The 20301-nt window shown below is 31.9% G+C and overlaps 3 protein-coding genes across 3 annotated transcripts; 1 reads left to right on the top strand and 2 right to left on the bottom strand.

The window, feature by feature from the left end:
* Positions 1-741: 741 nt before the first annotated feature.
* LOC107823177 (uncharacterized) lies at positions 742-3577 on the bottom strand. The gene is made up of 3 exons (XM_016649775.2): positions 2256-3577; positions 1251-2156; positions 742-1162 (listed from the first exon to the last, which is right to left on the bottom strand). The coding sequence occupies exon 1, from the start codon at positions 3497-3499 to the stop codon at positions 2720-2722; it is 780 nt and encodes a 259-aa protein (XP_016505261.1). The 5' UTR covers positions 3500-3577; the 3' UTR covers positions 742-1162; positions 1251-2156; positions 2256-2719.
* Positions 1272-1676, bottom strand: LOC142182319 (uncharacterized). The gene has a single exon (XM_075256559.1). It carries the CDS (start codon positions 1674-1676, stop codon positions 1272-1274), a length of 405 nt encoding a protein of 134 aa, XP_075112660.1.
* A 3556-nt stretch (positions 3578-7133) lies between the features above and the next one.
* LOC107823178 (26.5 kDa heat shock protein, mitochondrial) lies at positions 7134-8405 on the top strand. Its single transcript, XM_016649776.2, has 2 exons — positions 7134-7748; positions 7832-8405. Exons 1-2 carry the CDS (start codon positions 7469-7471, stop codon positions 8242-8244), a joined length of 693 nt encoding a protein of 230 aa, XP_016505262.1. The 5' UTR covers positions 7134-7468; the 3' UTR covers positions 8245-8405.
* The last annotated feature ends 11896 nt before the right edge of the window (positions 8406-20301 follow it).

Genomic DNA, 20301 nt, shown 5'->3' with positions numbered 1-20301 from the left:
ATGTGTTATCGTATAGAAATGTGAAAGAGCTTACATTAAGAACTAGTCTCCATATTGTGTGTCTATTGAAATGCCGAATCCCAGTTCTCTTGTTTTTTTTTTCGACAGCAGCAGAAATAGATTTACAGCTTGTTTGGATGGTTGTTCCCCGTTATATCATATTGTATTGTTATCCCAAAACAACGTTTGTTTTGATTGTTTCATTAAAATTGGTTGTATTGTATTTGGTTGTATTGTATTGTTAAATCCATTGTTCCGGAACAATGAAAAGTCCCATTTTTTGAAACAACCGATTTGGTGTGGTGGGATTGTTTCCTATTTTTCTTTCCAATTATGCCCTAACTTATTACTCCATAATTCTATTTTACCCTTTAACTTTTTTTCTATTTTAACTCTAAATCTCCAACCTATAACCTACTTTATTTGTTTCCAAAACTTCTGCCGCCAACATTATAGGTATTTTGCCGCCTTCTGTTTGATTTTTCTCCTAATTTGCTTTTAACTCAATTCTAATTAGTTGTGTTCCTTTGTTTTACCTTCTTCTGTCCGCTTTTTTCTGCTTTCTTAAGGTGTTTGCCTTCTTCTGTTTTGTTTTTTTAAAATTATTTTTATGCATAATTTTTGATAAATTTAATATTTAAACAATTGAGGGTATTTTAGTAAACTTATCAGTTACAATACAGTACGATACAGTCAAACCAAACAGCAAAATATTATTTAACAATAACAAACAATACAATCTATCCAAACATTGTATTCATAAAACGATACAATACAATACGATACGATACAATACATTATAAAACAATAAGGAACAATGATCCAAACAGAGTGTTAGTAGCAACATGAAGAGAATCAGTAGTAGCAAATCCAACAGGTGTACTGGCTGATGTACTTGTTGAATCAGAATCATCCCCCTTCCCCTTCCTCTACCAATTCCCCTTCCCTTTCCTCTGCCAACTCCTATTTCTAGTCCTCTCCCTCTCCCAGTAAAAATATTATTTCTAACTCTTGTAGTATCTTGACACAAAGAAGAAGGAACACTGAAATGTTGGGTACTAGATTGTCTCGTTAGCATTGCTTCGGTAGTTGTACTAGATTGTTGAGTAGCAGGTTAACTGTTTGGTATTGCTTCAGTCGTTGTTTGTGGTCTTTCATGAGGCTATAAGTAACAAAACAAAGGTTAGAAGACAAAGGCTAACAAGTAAGTAGATCAATGAAAATAACAAAGCACACACCCCTATTTGCACCTTTTTTTTGTTGTGGCCAACTTAGTGGTAGTTAGAACATGTCATCTTGGCTCCTTTCTTTGATGTTTTTCCCCATTTCTTTTTTCTTGGTTCATCTTTTTCCTTTCTCCTACATCTCTTGGGTCTATCAGGCATTGGTTTAACTTCAAATAGCTCGACTGGTGGGTTATTTGATTCAGGCCACATCTTCATATTGGGTATTGGTTGAATGAAATACTTGTAAGCATTCAAGTATGTATCTTTTCTATACCAATGCTCAACATAATCTTTTCGATCTTCCCCAATATGAAATAATGCACAAACTACATGGGCACAAGGGATACCCCTCAACAGCCATAGTTTCCAACTACATGTTTTCCTAACCATGTCAACAATGAACCTATATTCTCCTTCCTCAATTTCAAAGTCAGTATCAGCATTCCTCATCACTTTTAATCTTATACCAACTTATTTGTTTTCTTCTAAAGCTAATCTTGCCATGGGTGAAATGTCATTGATCCAAGTTTCAGCAAATTTGATCATATCCCCATGTCTATTCATTATCTTATGTCTAATATCTTCAAGCATACTAATGATTGTATTATGCTTAGGACCCACAATCCAAGAGTTAAATATCTCACACATATTATTTTCAACAATATCACACCTAACAGTTTCACTAAAATAAGCCCTACACCAGTACTCTTTGTTATAACTAAGTGGGGATTCACAAATGTTATGCCCAAGTTTATCCAAGTGTTCAAATTCTTCTTTCAATTTTATCTCAAAACTAGCCTTGGCACATTTCCATAAAGCTTTTCTTCTTGCTCCACCTCTCCATATTTTTTGCCAGTTTGCCCAAATATGTCTTGCACACATCCTCCTTTCAGCATTAGAAAGTAATTCTTGAACAACTGGAACAAGAGCCTTATATACATAAAAAGAGGAAACATAATGAAATAAGAAACAGAAATGAACTAAGCAACAATAAAGAATTAAGCAACAGAAAAGAAAGTAGTATAGTACCTTTTTCATGCCAGACATTACTGTTAATCCATCTCCCAGACCAAGCTCCAAATCTTGAATGAGATGACTTAAGAACCAACTCCAAGAATGTTTAGTTTCTTGGTCAATAACTGCCCATGCTATTGGGTACATTTGCTGATACTCATTCTTTCCTATAGCAACTAATTGTTTCTTGCAGCTTATACACTCTAATATCAGGTGAGAGATTATTCTGTCCTTGAACTACTTCTTAGAAATATATTTAGTTGAGCATAACTTGTTCTTGTTTTTTTGTATTACATTTATGGACTGGATAGTATTTTTTTCACGATGAAATCTCCTGAATCTTTATCAATAGTAGCATACAGTTCCCAATTACACAACTTTCCTTTACATTTTACCCTTACTCTATGTGGTTCATTAGGTCTTAGAGTTAATTGAACTTTCTCCTGAATAGCATACTCAGCTACAACTTGTCTAAAGCTTTACATATTTTTAAATAGCATACCTAATTCAAATAAAGCATACTTGGCAGAATCATCATACCTTAGCCTTTTGCTTCTTCTTTTGGAACGTAAATCAACACATGATTGTGCAAGAACATCTAAATATTCACTACTGTCTTCACTAGCATCATCTGATGAGTCAATGAAGTCTTCATTACCACCCAACTTTCCAACAAATATGTCTTTCTTGTTAAGCCTTAGATCCTCAAATCCATTAACTACCCCAGCTTCCCCAAGCTCCACTTCTTGAATGACATTGACTTTTCTATGTTTTTTGGTCTTTCTTTCACTTATCTTTTCTTTTCTAGCAGTCTCTCTAAAAGCACTCAATTCTTCATCAATTTTACTATCATCTTCATCAGGAATATTATTTAAGTTATCTTCTTCAAAGTCTACATTATCACTACTATCTTCATCTTTAAGAGCTTGTTCTACTTCCCCTTCAACCCCAACTGCCTCATTTAAGGTCACATTTATAGCACCCTCAATCTGTGTTGCCCTAGAATTAACCATACTTTCTATATTAATTGTTTCTTGGTCCATGTCACCAACCAGTGGACCTACAACACTGCCAGCAGGGACCCCTTCTTTCACCATGACACGTTTCACATACAAGTCAATAATGGACCCAGTATGCGAGTCTTTAATAATATATAGTTGGTTGTCAATTTCCAATGCAACATATTGAATATTGGTAGGGTCTTTGACATAAACGCCTTCAACTTTATCATACCCAATATCCTTAGTGTAACATTTCATCTCGGTCAGAGAAAAATGGTCTTTATCTATAGTAAAGACAACCCTTTCCAACTCCCAACATATTGTCTTTCAGTAACCCTACCCATGTGGTAAAAAACAACAATAATAAAGCCACCAATGTTTGAACAAACTCTGAAAAAGACAAGAAATAAAGGTCAAGATTCCCTATCCTTTAACAGACGAAAAAGCCAAAACATTTTTCCCTTTAGCCGAGTACAGTAACAGAGTAAAACTTTTCCAACTTAAATAACAAAAAATCCATTTACAAACGCATGAAAAAGAGATAACAAATAGTAGAAATGCTAATACCTCTTAATAAAATTTCTTCTGTTATTTGTCTTCAAGCCCACTCCGATCGATATCGATATCGATATCTTCCCCACCGATGACTAACGACAGATGACCGAAGCAAAATTAAAGGCAAAGAATGGATAAGGTTCTAGTTTTTAAGTTTTATCGAAGATATTGAACGATTACCCACACCATTGAAGAGATTGATGAAGATCGATTTGAGGAGATTTGGGAATTAGGGTTTTTAGTAAAAAGAAATTTACTGAAATGAAAACCCCCGCTTAATTTGTCCTCTTTTGAATTGTTTTAATTTTCTTTTTCTTTTTTCGTTTTAATTTGTCGCTGGAAGGTTTAACCACGTGTAGTCTACGTGTTGAATTCTGATTTGTTCACTTAACCACGTAGGAGCGACTGTATGTCACGCACTATACCTTCCACAGACTGTGTGTTTACTTGACACAATAAAACCAAACATAAAGTGTGTATATGGTCAACTTTAGGTGTGAGATAGATATATGGGGCCAACTTTAGGTGTCTTTTTATGTATTTTTTTGCCTAAATAAAAAAATCAAATGATAAGAAGGGGTGGTGAATATGAATCTCATTTTGAAGAAATATGTTTGGAATATGATATTATTTACCAAACAACTGTCTCTTACCCACTACAATCTAATAAAATTGCGGAAAGAAATAATAGAACATTATAGGAGATGATGAATGTCTTGTTGACAAGTTCTTATTTACCCCAGAACTTGTGGGGGGGAAGCTATTCTTACGGCTAACCAAATACTCAATCGAGTTCTCTATAGTAAAATGCAATCCATTCTATATGAAAAATGAAAAGGTAGGAAACCTAATTTAAAATATTTTTAAGTGTGGGGCTATTTAGCTAAAGTGCAAGTTCCTAAACCCAAAAGGATAAAGATTTGACCGAAAACCGTTGATTGCATTTTCATAGGATATGCAAGAAATAGTAAGACATATCATTTTCTCGTTCATAAATCAGAAAATCCCGATATTCATATTAATATGATAATTGAATCCGATAATGCTGAACTCTTTGAAAATATTTATTCATATAAAAATGAATGCAAGTCGTTTAATGAAAAATCTAAGCGACCTCGAGAATAAGCAAATAAAAGTACGTTTAATGAGGAAAATCCAAGACATAGTAAACGTCAAAGAATAACTACTTCCTTTGGACAAGATTTTCTGACATTTTTATTGGAAAAAGAGCCTCAAACGTTTAAAGAAGCAATATCTTCCTCGGAAGTACAATATTGGAAGGAGGCAATCAATAGTGAGATAGACTCCATATTAAGTAATCATACTTGGGAATTGGTTGATCTTCCTCCAGGAAATAAACCTTTGGGTTCTATGTGAATTTTCAAAAGGAAAATGAAAGTTGATGGTATTATTGACAAATATAAAGCAAGATTAGTTGTTAAAGGGTTAAAACAACGAGAAGGTCTTGATTATTTTGATACATAATGGCCGGTAATGAGGATTACATCTATTCGGGTGCTAATAGCATTAGCCGCCGTGTATGGTCTTGAAATCCATCAGATGGATGTGAAGACAACCTTCTTAAATGGTGATTTGGATGAAGAAATTTATATGGAACAATCTGAAGGTTTCGTGGCTTTCGGAAAAGAAAAGAAGGTGTGCCGACTAGTTAAGTCACTTTACGGATTGGAACAAGCACCCAAACAATTGCATGCGAAATTTGACCAAACAATATTGGCAAATGGATTTAAGATTAATGAGTGTGATAAATGTGTTTACATTAAAAACACTCCAAATCATATAGTCATTGTATGTTTATATGTTGATGATATGTTAATAATGAGCAAAGATATTGCGGATATAAATGCTACTAAGTGTATGCTTGCTAGCAAGTTTGATATCAGAGACTTAGGAGTTGCTGAAAATCCATAGGACTCCTCAAGGACTGACATTGTCTCAATCTCATTACTTTAAAATGGTACTTGAAACATTCGAGTATTTAGATTTCAAAGTCGCAAAGAACCCGATTGATGTAAATGTGGCTCTTACAAAAAAAACCTAGGTCAAAGCAGATCTCAATTGAATTATAGTCGTCTATTGAAAAGTTTAATATACATAATGAATTGTACACGTCCTGATATCGCTTGTGCAGTAAGTAGGCTGAGTCGTTACATAAGTAATCCCGACCAAACTCATTGGATGTCAATGACACGAGTTTTGGGATTCGGATTCGTACCGAATTTGGCCGTCGGGAACTGCGAATTTTAAATTAAAAATTCCGCAGAAAAATAGTAGAAATGAAATTAAATAACGAAAAACGAAAAATGAATTTGGTCCAAAAATTTATCAATCAATCATCCGAAGCCGAAGCATAGCCGAGCGAGCGATAACGACGACGGTGCGACACCACTTCTTCTCAACTCTTTAAGAGCTAGAAGATGTGCTTTTCTATATAAGCGCAAAGATTATTTTTTTTCTATTTTATGATGAGGGATAAAGTGCATTAGTAAAGGAAACACTTTAACTTTTCGTTTTCCTCCAAATCTTTTCCCTCCATTTCTCATTCAAACCTCTTATCTAATTAGATTAAAAAAACAACAACAATTATTACTGTTAAATATACAAGATATTTGCCTATACGTACCAATGATACTGCCCACTACTGTTATATCATATTTCACTTAAAAATATCAGCAAACATTATGAGTTTACATATTATATTTATAAATTAGTTATAAAAAATATGATGCATATTTGTTATACGGAAATTTATCAAGCCTAAATTTGGTTATACGATATGCTGATATTATGCTTTTCAAATCATTTATTTTCTAGTTTTATGCTTTTCAGTTCATTTAGTTCTTATGCATTTCAATTTATTTATTTTCTATTATGATATTAGAAATATAATATTTTGAATCCATACGAGGGAGTTAAACTTATATTGTTTTAGCAAAAATAACAAAATGAAAAAAAAACGTTGCAGGGCAGGGCGGGCTGGGTCTTTGCAAAGCAGGACGGGGAGGGTTGAAAATAGAAAAAACTGTTATGCGGAGTGGGTTAAAATTTACGGGTTAAGCACCAACCCGCACTGCACCCGCTCCATAGCCGTTTCGATCGGCACATTATGCAAGAATTTCATGTCGCCGATCTCTTAGGCAATCTGTATTTAACTGGGACTTAACGCCGTCAGCTCGTTCCATTAACTTTTCACGATTTGCTCTAGGCCTTAACGCCCGTTAGTTCACTCCGTTAATTTTAAACGGAAAGTCATCTTAGATACAAAATAGAGCCCACAAAATACCAGCAAATAAGGAAGAATTCTTCATTTAGAAGTTAGAATATTCACGGATTACTAACATATAGAGAATACAAGGACCATAGTCAAAATATGGTGGTTTGAGAATAGAGTAGAGGGATGTGTTACTCTCTGGAATACTCTGCTGTAAAAAACACATTGTTCGACCGGAAGCAGCAAGAAGCTTCTCAAGATTATCAAGTGTATGTGACTTCTTTTCTGACTTTTCACGTTCCTGCTAGAAGGTGTTAAATGTATCATGCATAGCTCTACATCATATAAAGCCACCTTTACATCCTTTCCTTACTGCACTGCTTCCTTCATACCACTGGCCACTAACAGTATAACAAGGCGCAAGGACCAACAGTTAGAAGATGGCTTTGGCTCGTTTAGCTTTAAAGAATGTACAGCAGAGGACGATGGCCTCAAGCCCCTCGACCACCTTCTCTAGGACTGTTGACAATCTACAGAAACTGAGATGGAGTTCTGACCTTGTAAATCGTTTCTCCACAGCTGGTGATGGTGAAGATAAAACAGAGAAACGTGAAGTAGCAGTCTCTGAAGGTGGCAAGAAGTCCAAGCTCTTTCCTAGGAGACGCGGTCGCGGCAGTCTCGGGAGACGCCGCAATCCTGACTTTGCACCTGCTATTTGGGGTACGATCGACATCCTTACGCCCCTTTTTCAATTCCACTTTTTATTGAAATTGATAATATGCTCACTTTGTTTAATGTTACAGATGTTTTACCTTTTGGACTTGGAAATGCATTGATTCAAGCTTCGGAGAACATCAACAGGCTGTTTGAGAATCTGAACGTGAGTCCCTCACAACTTATGGGTAGATATAAAAAGGACGACAAGAGCTACAAAATCAAGTATGATGTGCCAGGTCTCGGGAAAGAGGACGTGAAAATCACAGTGGAAGATGGGATACTGAGGATAAAGGGAGAGCACAAGGAAGAGCAAGAGGAAGGTTCAGATGATGAGTTCTGGTCTTCAACAAGCTATGGATACTACGACAACAGCATTGTGCTTCCTGAAGATGCCAAAGTTGATGAGATCAAGGCTGAGATGAAAGATGGTGTCTTGACCCTCACTATTCCTAGAACTGAGAAGCCTAAGAAAGACGTTAAAGAAATTCGAGTCTTGTGAGCTCCAAAATGTTATTCAGTGCTGTAATAATCCCAGCCCGATCTAGTTTTCGTTTTTCAGTCCAGATGGAAATAAATCTGTACTACTAGTAACTACGAACTCTGTTTTCTGTTCTTAATTTCGCTATTCGAATAAAAGAGTGCTATGCGTGTGTGTTCTGACACTATGTCTTCATCAAGAGGATTGTTGCAGTGCTATTTTCTTTTAAAAATCCAAGACTAATTTGTTGAGCCGAATTAAAATACATAAAAATAGATAAACTTTTTTAAAAGATCATAAACATTTTGTGAATCTAATTAACTGTCTGCATTTTGTGATCTCCAACTCTGTTTCTTGGCTTTGCCACTTGGAGTATAAATTATTAAAGCTGCGCAGACATTGTTATTATTGTCCCGATGTCAAACGCCTTAAGTTCTGAACAGGAACCAAACAGCTGTCTTTTGCGTTCTCAGTACGTTACGCTACAAACGCTTGAACCATGTTATTAATTTGTTAACTTTTGTTAATAGTCTATCTTGCTTTCAACTTTCGTTAACTGCTCCGTTTGTTTTGCCCTCTGACGACTTAAAAAAGATAGTCGCGGTTAGATTACATTCTCGATTATATCTTTTAAGGAAGTGATGTTACAGTACTACTGTGGACCCAAAAAAAAGAAAAAGAAAAACAGAAGTTGATTACTGATACGAGAGGAGAAATGTACTATTAGCTTTTTAAGCATGAGATGAGTTGTAACTTCAACTAAGAAAGGAATAGAGCGACCAGAGAGAAGAACAGAGTGTCCTGCCTTTATACTCAGTTGCAGTTAGCTGAAGATATAAGAGATCTATGTAATGTCTTACCGATTGCTAGTAACCAAAACTATTCATGGAGGACTCGAATCTAAGCGGACAAGTATTACAACTTACTGTTGAGAGATGTAGACCCCACCTATTTAACTAAACTACAGTTAGTAGAGTAGTTAGTTTTATACTATACTATAGTGAGTAGTTGAGTTAGTTACAACTAACAAGTGTATAAGTAGTAATTTAATCTTAGCTCAATGTAACAGTGTATATTTTTTCTCAGCATAATGACGTAATTGATTGCTTCTGCTTCTTCTTATTTCTTCTTCTTCTCATATCTCTTCTCCTGTAACCGCCATAGTTGAAGCTTCTTGACATGGTATCAGAGCACGGTTAAACGAGTGTTAGCTCAGCTGCGACGGATTTAATTGAGTCAATTTCCTAAGTAGATCTGATCAATTGAGCCAATTCTCAATCTGGATCTCACTCCTCGCAAGCTAGGGTTTGGAGATTTGTTCGATTGAGCCTCAATTGACAGTCAATAGCTGCATTTCTATTCAATCTCAGAATTCTCAGATATTTTCCTTCAATGTCTGCAACAATGCTGGCCAATGAAGAAGTTGCTGATAATCAGACTATCGCACATTCAGTTGATAAAGTCGATCATCATCATCCTCTGTATATCCATCCATCTGATACACAAGGTTCTGTCCTCATCTCCATTCAGCTACAAGGTTCTGAAAACTACTCTATTTGGAGTAGATCTTTGAAAATTGTGTTGCATAGTAAAAAAAAAGGTTTTGTCTTAGGCACATGCAAAAAAGTAACTATGATGTTAGCCTTCATGATCTATGGGATAGGTGTAATGCAATAGTGTTGGCATGGATTATGAATACTGTAGCACCAAATTTGATTAGCACTGTCACCTATGCTTCTGATGCTTATACTGTTTGGGAAGACCTAAGGGAACGATTTGACAAAGTAAATGCATCTAGAGATGCTTATCTACGTAAAGAAATTGCTACTTTAACACAAGGAGTGTCCTCTGTGTCTGTGTATTTCTCTCGCTTGAGAGAACTGTGGGATGAGTATGAAACACTTACTCCACCACCTTTATGTGGTTGTCCTGAATCAAAGAAACAAGTAGAACACTATCAGCTTCAAAAGCTTTATCAGTTTCTGACAGGTCTCAATGACTCCTATGAGAATGCAAAAAATTAGGTGCTTATGACTAGACCATTACCCAATCTACACGAAGCTTATGCCATGATAATCAATATAGAAAGTCAAAGGATTACTGGAAAAGGTATGAATAGTGCTAATGATAACAATGAAGCTACTGCAATGATGAGTAATAGAGCTCATAATAGTGGTCATAATGGAGTATATAATAATTCTAGAGGTTAAACCAACACAAGCTACTCTGGAGGTTACAAACCTAAGAATTTCTTCAACAAGTCAACAGTTCAATGTGGCTATTGTAAGTGTAAAGGTCATACAAAGGAAAATTATTTCAAGATTCATGGATATCCTAGTGATTTCAAGAATAAGAGAAGAGGAGGAACTTTTAATGCTTAAGCAAAAAATGTGAACAACAATCTGAATCATATGGAGAACATTATGGAAATTTGCCTTCAGAGACACAAGGCAATCAACTGAGCTATCTTGCTCCAGCTCAGTTCTTTACTCCAGAGCAATATCAGCAAATTCTATAGATGATGAACAAGGGCAAAGATATTGAACCTATTGCTAACTTAGCTACTACAGGGACGACAGGTATACTACATGCTTTTATGTCTACTTTGGTGGATCATAATTGGATAGTAGACACGTGAGCATCTAATCACATGGTGCATAGACTAATTCTGTTGGACTCTTATGAAGAAGTATCAGAGAAGGATAAAAATGAAGTCCAATTGCCTATTGGAGAACAAGCTTCTATTACACACACTGGAATCTGTTCTTTCTTCAGAAATAAGAAAATTCAGAATATACTTCACCTTCCAGATTTCAAGTATAACTTACTTTCAGTGTCTAAGATTACAAAAGAGCTAAGGTGTTTGGTGGCATTCTTTCCTAACTTTTGTGTCTTTTAGGAACTCTTCAATGGGAAGGTACTGGGGATTGGTAGAGAAGAACTTGGACTCTACATCCTCAAGGTTGCAGACAGACAAACTCCTGATCATCATATATCACCAAGTGTAAATACCATTGTTAGTACAAATAAGACTGGTAGTCAGAATAATACAAGTTCATGTAATGATTCCTCTTTGTAGCATAGAAGATTAGGACATGCTCCTCTAAAAGTACTGCAGAAATTACATAATCTTCAAGGTTTTCTTAGAACTGAATATCAACATTGTACTGTATGTCCTATTGCAAACCAATCAAGGCTACATTTTCCTCTTAGAACCTCTTGCTCTACTTCTATGTTTGATCTTGTTCATGCAAATGTTTGGGGTCCATATAGATTACTAACTCATGATGGCACGAGATATTTTTTAACCTTGGTGGATGATTTCTCTAAATATATCTGGATATTTCTTTTAACTACTAAGGCAGACACAATTGTAGTTTTAAAAAACTTCCTTACAATGGTGTCAAATCAGTTTAAAACTATAGTCAAGTGCCTCAAAACTGACAATGGCACTGAATTTATGAATGATCAAGTCCAGCATATGTTGTAAAGTCTGGAAATTTTTCATCAGAGTTCTTGTGTCTATACACCCCAACAAATGGGGTGGGGGAGAGAAGGCATAGAACTATATTAGATATGTCTAGAGCTCTCAGGTTTCAGGCCTTTATACCCCTGAGATTTTGGGGTGAGTGTGTGTCTACAACAGTATATCTACTGAATAGATTACCCACTGGTCTTCTTCAAGTTAAGTCTCCTTTTGAAGCACTATTTCAGAAGATACCTTCTCTACAACATCTTAGAGTATTTGGCAGTTATGTTATGCCACAAAAGTGCAGAAAGGGGATAAGCTCAGTATTAGGGCAGTTCCAGCAGTTCACATGGGATATTCATTTTCTAAAAAGGGCTATATTCTCTATGATTTACATTCCAAGGGCTTCTTTGTTAGTAAAGATATTGTTTTACAAGAAGACATATTTCCCTTTAAACACATTCAACTTGGAAATTCTCCCTTGTTTCCTATACTAGAGTTCACAAATGCATCAATTGAAAAGAGTGCTAGTCACCCTACAAGTTTACCTACTTCTGATGCCAACATCAGTCTTCTTCTTCTAGTTCTATCTATGATGACAATTCTGAACCAACCTCTCTTATTCCTCCTCATGCACCCTCAGTCTCTCATGAAGGTCTCAGAAGATCCTCTAGGCCTTCGAAACCTCCTATATGGCTAACTGATTATATCATTCAGCCTATAAAATCCACTTGTCCCTATCCTGTATCACAACATGTCTCTTACAGTTAACTCTCTCCAGAGTACATGGCTTCTCTTGCTGCATATTCAGTTATTGTTGAACCCAGCACATTCAAAGAAGCAAGTGTCGATCCTAAGTGGGTTGAAGCTATGCAGGCTGAGATTTCAGCATTACAAGACAATAACACCTGGTCCTTGGTTGATCTGCCTTAAGGGAAGGTTCCTATATGGTGTAAATGGATTTTCAAAGGTTAAGTACAAGTTTAATGGTAAGGTGGAAAGATATAAGGCTAGACTAGTAGCCAAAGGCTACAGTCAACAAGAAGGCTTGGACTATACAGAGACATTCTCCTATGTGGCCAAGATGGTTACAGTAAGGGCTGTGGTTGCCCTAGCTGCTGCATCAGGCTGGTACATTTTTCAGATGGATGTTCATAATGCATTCCTGCAGTAGGGTCTATATGCAAGTTCCTGATGGCTTTTCAAGCCAGGGGAGACTCAAAAGGTTTATAAACTACATAAGTTTTAGTATGGTTTGAAGCAAGCACCTAGGTAGTGGAATCTTAAGCTAACAGAGGCACTCCTAGACATGGATTTTACTCAAAGCCACTATGACTATTCGCTCTTCACCAAAAGAATAGGAGCTAATCTTGTAGTCATCCTAGTCTATGTGGATGATTTGTTGGTAACTGGTAGCAACTTACTTCTTATTCAGCAAGTTAGAAAAGATTTGCACGAGAAGTTTAAAATAAAGGATCTAGGGGAGCTAAAGTATTTTCTTGGCATTGAGTTCTCAAGGTCTCAAAAGGGCATCTTAATGTGTCAAAGAAAATATGCCCTAGAATTGGTGTCTGAGCTTGGTTAGCAGGAGGAAACCAGCCTATATACCTCTTGAGTTCAATCAAAAACTTACCTCTGTTGAGTTTGATCAAATAGTGAAAAACAGTGACTTTGAAGATGTGCAACTTGAAGAGAAGGGAAATTATCAAAGACTAGTTGAGAGGCTCTTGTACCTAATAATGACAAAACCAGATATAGCCTTTGTTGTTCAGGTACTCAGTCAGTATGTGCATGCACCTAAGACCTCTCACATGGAAGCTGCTAAGAGAGAAGTGAGATATATCAAGTCTACTCCTGGACTTGGTCTGTTCATGCGAATAGGAAGGTGTAACAACCTAATAGCCTATTGTGATTGAGATTGGGGAGCTTTTGTTGAGTTTAGGAGGTCAGTCACAGGGTATGTGGTTAAATTTGGGGATGCACTGATTTCTTGGAAGTCAAAGAAATAAGGGACAGTATCCAGAAGCTCAATTGAAGCAGAGTTCAGAAGCATGGCAACTACAGTAGCCGAAATTGTGTGGTTGGTTAGACTCTTCAAAGAGTTAGGAGTGGACATTGCTCTGCCTGTGCCACTAAACTGTGACAGCAAGGCAGCAATCCAAATTGTTGCACATCCTATTTTTCATGAACGAACTAAACACATAGATATTGACTGTCATTTTGTAAAGGAAAAACTAGTACAAAGGCTTATTCAAACTCAGCATGTGGGTACAACAGAACAATTAGCAGATGTGCTGACGAAGGCATTGTGCAAACCACAGCATGACTACTTACTAAGCAAGCTGGGAATGAAGAATGTATTTCATCCCTCAGCTTGAGGGGGAATGTTGAGAGATGTAGATCCCACCTATTTAACTAAACTACAGTTAGTAGAGTAGTTAGTTTTATACTATACTATAGTGAGTAGTTGGGTTAGTTTGTATAAATAGTAGCTTTAGTCTTAGCTCAATACAACAATGTATATTTTTTCTCAGCATAATGAAGTAAGTGATTGCTTCTACTTCTTCTCATTTCTTCTTCTTCTCGTATCTTTTCTCTTGTAACCGCCATAGCTGAAGCTTCTTGACACTTACATTTTATATGACATTATTACTTAGAGAGTTAAGACTCATTTTATGTGCCATTATACTGGTTTTTTCCCATTAATGAAAAAAAGAAAAAAGAATCATAGGTCGAAATCAAACCGAGTAGTGAACAATTCAACCCTAATAAAAAAAAAAGAGCCTCATTATCGTTGTGGAAAACACTGCAGATTTTTGTTGTGCAGTGTAATCTGGATATATAGAGGCTTTTCAATCATTTTTTTTGGGATTCTCCTTCTCTATTATGGCATCTGGTCCTTGGATCTTTCATCGCGTCAAACTGAAAGCAAGTTTCTTTTGCAGTGAAGTGTCATTTGGGCTATTTAGTCATCCAACCATTCAACCGATAACCTTTTCCAGAGAAAGCTAATAAGTGAGGATCTTCCTTTGGTCTGCATGTCTGTATTGTCATGTATGTGTAACAGTCATAACTCATAACGGTACTAAAAGCCCTTAAACATTGCCAACTTTTCACATTTATTTTCTTTTCCTTTTAGATTAAGTTAGATACTCATGTAATTAATAAGATTATTTAACATTTATTGTCGGTTACTACTATTAAATAGTGTCGGAAAGTAATATAGGCCTTATTCAAGACAAAGGGGTGTAAATATCTCTGAGAAATATATACAGGAGAATACTAGTGTTGAATTCGTTTTGATGTTAAAAACTATAAATAACTATATCGAATCTATATTATATTAAAAGGAGAGTAGTGAAGCATGAGGTTAAGCCAAGTGACAAGTTAAAAAAAAGTCACTTGACAATTTTAAGACAACATTAAAAATTTGAATTATAAATAGAAACATAATTAAAGGAAGTAGTAGTTCAATAAGAATTGTTTTTTTTTTATAATTATGATACAAGTCTCTATTAGTAGTATAATTTAGTTAACATTTTTTTGTATAATTATGGTAAGGATGAATTTTAATTAATTGATCAAGCTTTGTAACGGACCTTATTTTGGTACAATATACATCACTGTAGGTATCTTTAATTAAAATTTTATGTATAATTCAGTTATGGTAGGTATCCTTTTCTGTGAAAAAATCAATTAAATTTTCGTTTTGTATCTTACACATCAATTTTAAGTTGAAATAATAATTCTTTATTTAGTACAAGCTTTGTATCTAACATTATTTGGGTGCAATATACATTACTATAGGTATCTTTAATTAAACTTTTGTATATAATTCAGTTATGGTAGGTATCCTTTTTTGAGAAAAAATCAATAAAGTTTTTATTTTGTATCTTACACATTAATTTTAAGTTGAAATAATAATTTTTTTAAATAGTAAAAACTTTGTATCTGACCTTATTTGTGAACAATATACATTACTATAGGTATTTTTAATTAAATTTTATGTATAATTCAGTTATGGTAATTAAAATATTCATGCAGTAAAATAAGATCTTAGATAAAGTATATAGAAATAACTTAAATATTTATATCTTCTATATATCTATATTATATTAAAAGGAGAGTAGTGAAGCATGAGGTTAAGCCAAGTGACAAGCTAAAAAAAAGTCACTTGGCAATTTTAAGACAACATTAAAAATTTGAATTATAAATGAAAACATAATTAATGAAAGTAGTAGTTCAATAAGAATTATTTTTAATTATGATACAAATCTCTATTAGTAGTATAATTTAGTTAACATTTTTTTTTTGTATAATTATGGTAGGTATGAAATAAATTATGGTAGAGACGAATTTTAATTAATTGATCAAGATTTGTAACTGACCTTATTTTGGTACAATATACATTACTGCACGTATCTTTAATTAAATTTTATTTATGGTAGGTATCCTTTTCTGAGAAAGAAGTAATTAAATTTTCGTTTTGTATCTTACACATCAATTTTAAGTTGAAATAATAATTCTTTATTGAGTACAAGCTTTGTATCTAACATTATTTGGGTGCAATATACATTACTATAGGTATCTTTAATTAAAATTTTGTGTATAATTCAGTTATGGTAGGTATCCTTTTTTGAGAAAAAATCAATTAAGTTTTTATTTTGTATCTTACACATTAATTTTAAGTTGAAATAATAATTTTTTATTTAGTACAAGCTTTGTATCTGACCTTATTTGTGAACAATATACATTACTATAGGTATCTTTAATTAAATTTTGTGTATAATTCAGTTATGGTAGGTATCCTTTTTTAAGAAAGAATTAATTAAATTTTGTTAATTAATGTTGAAAATTCGGACAAATAAATATTTCTTAAAATAATAGTGAAAATATTGATGCAACAATTAGAATTTTTTACGATTAATATTTGAATTGAGTATTACTAGGTTAAGTTTGAAAGTATAAGATGATTTTTGAAAATGTGGTCCAATGGATAAAATAGAAGAATAAGATATATTTGAATTTGAGATGGGACTTTTTTTTTAATATGATAAGAAAAATCATATTTAAGAATATGAGCAATAGAGTTAAAGTTACTATTGAAATAATTTTTATTTACTATTTGTATTATATTAAAATGAATGTGATAAAAATGGATATTAAGTTCAAGTAAACTAATAAAAAGAACATGAAAATGTTAATAATATTAAGTATTGAATATCCAATAGCAAAATAAGAAACAAATAGAGAAAAAAATCAAAAATTCTATCATAAAGAACAAAGAAGGATAAAACTTATTTAAATTTGATATAAAAAAGTTTTTTTAAGTATGATAAAAAAAGGTCATGATGTGGATAAGGCCACATAACTGAAGTTTAATAGATTAAAAAAATTAAAAAAATCAAAAATATTAATAAATTAGAGATAATGCGAGGTTATTTATACTAAGAATTAGTTTAAAAAATAAAATAAAGTAAATATATAGTGCTTAAAAATATTATTAATAAATTTAAATAATTTAATAATTTTGAGTATTAATTTTAAATAAAATAAATATTTATTTCAAGATTAAAAAATCATACATCAATTTATATAATAATATTAAAGAATATAAATAGATTATGATATTAAATAAAGAGACATGTTAATGAAAGCCATATAAGAAAATAAAATACTATATATTAGGAAACTTAATAGAAATAATAAAAAATTTAAAAATATTTAATATTAGAAATAGAAGGGAAAGACGATTTGAACTTGATATTAGATTAAAATTATGGTGAAAACGCTCAAACTATGGATAAGACTACAAAATTAAAGTTTTACTCGATAAAAAACTAAATATTAGATAACAAATTAAAACTAAGGAAATACAAAATAAATATCTCATATGGGTAATTTTATAAATGAAAATTAAAGTCTAATTTGTATCCTAACTTTAAAAGAGAAAGAACATTTAATTATACGTGATTCAAAAATCAATTATAAGAAAATTCAATAGATTTAAAATATAATAATAAAAAACGTATCTATTAATATTTTAAACTAATCCAAAGTAATAACTTAAAATAAAATGTGATATTATATATTTTGTTTATTGGTAAAATATTATTGTAAAAAAACTAATTAAAATTCATAGTAGGAAAAGGATGTATAAAGAGGAAAATAGAGATGTTGTGAGAATATTTATACTTGGAATTAATTAAGTATAAGTATATTAAATAATTAAATAATACTCAAAGATATTATTGAAAGATTTAAATGAAAAAAGAGTTCCAAGTAAGAGGATAAAAGTACAAAAATAAATTAAATTTTAGGAATAAATGTTTTTTGTATTTATATATGTTTATCAAAAGGGTAATAAGCAAGATATCAAGTCAATTGGTAAGCTAATAAAAGATCACATGAATATAACATTATTAAGTTTTAAATTTTAAGGTAATTTCAATAACTCAAATTATAATTTGTTATTTGTGTCCGCGCATCGCGCGGGTACTAATACTAGTTATATTAAAAGGAGAGTAGTGAAGCATGAGGTTAAGCCAAGTGGCAAGCTAAAAAAAGCCACATGGCAACTTTAAGACAATATTAAAAATTTGAATTAAAAATGAAAACATAATTAATGGAAGTAGTAGTTCAATAAGAATTATTTTTTAATTATGATACAAATCTCTATTAGTAGTATAATTTAGTTAATATTTTTTTGTATAATTATGGTAGGGACGAAATAAATTATGGTAGGGACGAATTTTAATTAATTGATCAAGCTTTATAACTGACCTTATTTTGGTACAATATACATTACTGTAGGTATCTTTAATTAAAATTTTATGCATAATTCAGTTATGGTAGGTATCCTTTTTTGAGAAAGAATCAATTAAATTTTCGTTTTGTATCTTACACATTAATTTTAAGTTGAAATAATAATTCTTTATTTAGTACAAGCTTTGTATTTGACCTTATTTGGGTGCAATATACATTACTGTAAGTATCTTTTATTAAAATTTTGTGTATAATTCAATTATGGTAGGTATCCTTTTTTGAGAAAGAATTAATTAAATTTTTATTTTGTATCTTACACATTAATTTTAAGTTGGAATAATAATTTTTTATTTAGTACAAGCTTTGTATCTGACCTTATTTGTGAACAATATACATTACTATAGGTATCTTTAATTAAATTTTGTGTATAATTCAATTATGGTAGGAAAAATAATTATAATGAGGTTATATTAATGTTGACAATACGGACAATAAATATTTTATACATAAATAAATATTTCTTAAAATAATAGTGAAAATATTTTTGCAACAATTAGAGTTTTTACGATTAATATTTGAGTTGAAATTGCTAGGTTAAGTTTGAAAGTATAAGATGATTTTTGGAAATGTGGTCCAATGGAGAAAATAGAAGAATAAGATATACATTTGAATTTGAGATGGGACTTTTTTTTAATATGATAAGAAAATTCATACTATTTAAGAATATGAGCAATAGAGTCAAAGTTACTATTGAAATAATTTTTATTTATTATTTGTATTATATTAAAATGAATGTGATAAAAGTGGATATTAAATTCAAGTAAACTAATAAAAGTATATGACAACGTTAATAATATTAAGTATTGAATATACAATAGCAAAATGAGAAACAAATAGAGAAAAGAATTAAAATTTCTATCATAAAGAACAAAAAAGGATAAAACTTATTTAAATTTAATATAAAAAAGTTTTTTTAAGTATGATAAAAAATGGCCATGATGTGGATAAGGCCGCATAATTGAAGTTTAATACATTAAAAATTTTTAAAAAATCAAAATATTAATAAATTAGAGATAATGTAAGGTTATTTATACTAAGAATTAGTTTAAAAAATAAAATAAAGTAAATATATAATGCTTAAAAATATTATTAATAAATTTAAACAATTTGATAATTTTGGGTATTAATTTTAAATAAAAGAAATATTTATTTCAAGATTAAAAATCATGCATCTATTTATATAATAATATTAAAGGATATAAAGAGGCATGCTAATGAAAGCCACATAAGAAAATAAAATACTATATATTAGGTAACTTAATAGCAATAATCAAAAGTTTAAAAATATTTAATATTAAAAATAAAAGGGAAAGACGATTTGAACTTGAGATTTAGATTAAAATTATGGTGAAACGCTCAAACTATGGATAGGACTACAAAATCAAAGTTTTACTAGATAAAAAACTAAAAATTGGATAATAAACTAAAACTAAGGAAATACAAAATAAATATCTCGTATGGGTAATTTTATGAATGAAAATTAAAGTCTATTTGTATCCTAACGTTAAAATAGAAAGAAAATTTAATTACACGTGATACAAAAAAAATTATAAGAAAATTCAATAGATTTAAAATATAATAAAAAAAAATTATCTATTAATATTTTAAACTAATTCAAACTTATAACTTAAAATAAAATGTGATATTATATATTTTGTTATTGGTAAAATATTAATGTAAAAAACTAATTAAATTCATAGTAGGGAAGATGATGTATAAAGAGGAAAATAGAGATAGTGTGAGAATATTTATTAAAAGATTTAAATGAAAATAAAGTTCCAAGT

Source organism: Nicotiana tabacum, chromosome 6 (genome assembly GCF_000715075.1).
Source record: "Nicotiana tabacum cultivar K326 chromosome 6, ASM71507v2, whole genome shotgun sequence".
In the NCBI taxonomy this organism is placed as follows: domain Eukaryota; kingdom Viridiplantae; phylum Streptophyta; class Magnoliopsida; order Solanales; family Solanaceae; genus Nicotiana; species Nicotiana tabacum.
The sequence above is the reverse complement of the archived record's forward strand: the minus strand, read 5'-3'. Positions and strand labels throughout refer to the sequence as shown.